At 43.4% G+C, this 2,628-nt stretch overlaps 1 protein-coding gene across 1 annotated transcript; it reads left to right on the top strand.

The window, feature by feature from the left end:
- Positions 1-236: 236 nt before the first annotated feature.
- Positions 237-1,558, top strand: LOC118752628. The gene is made up of 2 exons (XM_036487516.1): positions 237-350; positions 1,106-1,558. Exons 1-2 carry the CDS (start codon positions 237-239, stop codon positions 1,556-1,558), a joined length of 567 nt encoding a protein of 188 aa, XP_036343409.1.
- The last annotated feature ends 1,070 nt before the right edge of the window (positions 1,559-2,628 follow it).

Below are 2,628 nucleotides of genomic sequence, written 5' to 3'. Positions count from 1 at the left end.
TTTCAGTGGTCGCATGAGCAACAGGTTGCTTTCGAAGACCTGAAAAGGGCACTCACAGAAACCCCAGTACTGGCGTGCCCTGACTTTACGAAGAGGTTCATACTGCAGACAGACGCCAGTGACTATGGCTTGGGGGCAGTGCTCACCCAAGAAATCGATGGAGACGAGCGAGTGATCTCCTATGCCAGCCGCCACCTTAACAAGGCGGAATACAACTACTCGCCGACAGAGAAAGAATGCCTAGCCATCGTGTGGGCGATTCGGAAAATGAGGCCGTACCTGGAGGGGTACGCGTTTACGGTGATAACGGACCACTTATCTCTAAAGTGGTTAAACGCGAACGTGATAAAGTATAGAAAAGGAAAGCTGAACGTAATTGCGGACGCTCTCTCACGAGAGCCCCAAGGGGAGCAACTGGTAATCATTACCCAAGAGTGCCAGACGGAAGGACCCTGCAAATGGCTGGAGGAGAAGATTAGGGAAGTAAGGGCTAACCCCATTAAATTTCCAAACTACACTGTGGAAGACGGAAAACTATATCGGCACCTCCCTGCCTACGCGGATGGCGAAGGCTCCATCCCGTGGAAGTTGTGCGTAGCCAAGAATCTGCGGGAGAGGGTGCTACGCGAAGTCCACGACAAACCAAGTGCTGGCCACATGGGCATACGAAAGACTATCGCAAGAGCTACCGCACGATACTACTGGCCAGGCATGTTCCGTGATGTGCGGAAATACGTGTCAGTCGTGCCAGATTTACAAACCTAACCAGCAGCAAGCCGCGGGGAAGATGTTGACCCAACTTGCGGACGAACCTTGGGCTATTTTATGCGCCGACTTCATCGGGCCGCTGCCGCGATCAAAACACGGCAACACAATGATACTCGTATTCAATGACAAATTCTCTAAATGGGTAGAGATTGTACCACTCCGGAAAGCGACGACAGAGGGCCTGAGTAAGTCTTTCCGGGAGCGAATCCTCGCGCGATTCGGCGTTCCGAAAGTTCTGGTGACGGATAACGGAGCGCAATTCACCAGTCGAGCGTTCAAGCGGTTTTTTGAGCAATATGGGGTGAAGCATCAATTCACTGCTCCTTATACCCCACAGGAAAACCCGACAGAGAGAACGAACCGTAGCGTAAAACGGATCATAGCACAATTAACAGGCGAGCAACAACGGAACTGGGACGACCTGCTACCCGAAATTATGCTAGCACTGAATACTAGCGTATGCGATTCCACCGGCTACAGCCCGGCATTCCTAACACAAGGACGCGAGCCGAGACTCCCAAGGGCAGTCTACGATAAGACCACGTTCGGCACGGGGCAGAACTCAACGACGCCGAACGAGAAGGCCGCAACACTAAAGGAAGTATTCAGTCTAGTGCGCCAAAACCAACAGCGGGCATCAGCGGAACAAGCACGGCACTATAACCTACGGAGGAGGCAATGGAGACCAACTATAGGCGATCTGGTGCTACTTAGAGAGCACCCACAATCTACGGCAGTAGAAAACTTTGCGGCAAAGTTGGCCCGAAATATAGCGGGCCGTACATGGTAAGAAACTTCCCTTCACCAGTTATAGTGGAGGTGGAAAGACACGGAAAGACGAGGACAGCCCACATAAGCGAAGTAAAGGCTTTTTACGAGAGGGGAGACGAACTTCCCGGAAGCAGCAAATAACCCCCCAGCGAAAATACGAAGAACCGAAACAAAGGCACAGAGACGCAGGAAGGAAAAATAATTAAGAGAAGTTTTGGGAGGAAAGGGGTAGATAAACAAACAAACTTGAGGAAGATTGCAGAGAAGAATTACAGAGGGCAAACGATATATGAGAGGGAAATTTGTGTAGGAAATGCTATAGAAAAAAAAGAAAGAAGAATATATGTTTAAAAAAATAAAAATAAAAATAAAAAATAAAAAAAATAAAAAAAAATTAGAAAAATTTTGAAGCCTTAGAGAAAATTCTGAAGGAAAAAAAAAACTTATGAGGAATGAAATTGAAGAAAAAAAAAACAAACCAGGAAAATATGAAAGAACCGAATCATCTCAGGGAAATAGAAAAAAGAACAAAATCAAAATTTCGAAGTCTTAGGAAAAAAAAAAAATTTTTTTTAAGGAAATTTTAAGGCAGAATGAAAAAATGAAAAAAAAGGAAAAGCTCTTTAAGGCAAAAATGTTAAGGATTTTTTTCGGAATATATTAAAAAAAAAAAATTTGAGGAAAATTTTATGAGGAATGAAATTTTAAGAAAAATACTTTGAGAGAAATCGTTATGTAAGAAAACAACTTTTCAAGAAAATGCAATTTTGAAAGAAAACCTAGAAAACTCAGGAAAATTTTACGAACAGTTTGCGAGCGGAAAATTAAGGGGAAAAAAATTCTTGAGGGAAAAATTTCAGAAAAATAATCAAGAAAATTTGTATGAAGGGAAATTATTATTTGTACATATTACACACTTAATCTTGAATACAAAAAAAAAAAAAAAAAAAAAAACTAATCTGCAAAATTTTATTTATCAACTGTTGGTCACTGTACCTAACAATTTAGATGCAAATCAACACAGCAACAAACACACAGCATGTGCAATACAGGCAACGGCAAAGTGGCGTGATCCAGCGCGTAAACAAA

Source organism: Rhagoletis pomonella, unplaced genomic scaffold (assembly GCF_013731165.1).
Source record: "Rhagoletis pomonella isolate Grant_MI unplaced genomic scaffold, Rhpom_1.0 Rhpom_scaffold_01696, whole genome shotgun sequence".
Lineage (NCBI taxonomy): Eukaryota > Metazoa > Arthropoda > Insecta > Diptera > Tephritidae > Rhagoletis > Rhagoletis pomonella.
Note: the sequence above shows the minus strand (reverse complement) of the source record. Positions and strands in the feature narration are given on the sequence as shown.

Coding starts and splice junctions, on each gene's coding strand:
- LOC118752628 (XM_036487516.1), top strand. CDS start 237: ATGCCTAGCCATCGTGTGGGCGATTCGGAAAATGAGGCCGTACCTGGA. Junction 351..1,105: donor TTAAACGCGAACGTGATAAA/GTATAGAAAAGG, acceptor TATACCCCACAG/GAAAACCCGACAGAGAGAAC.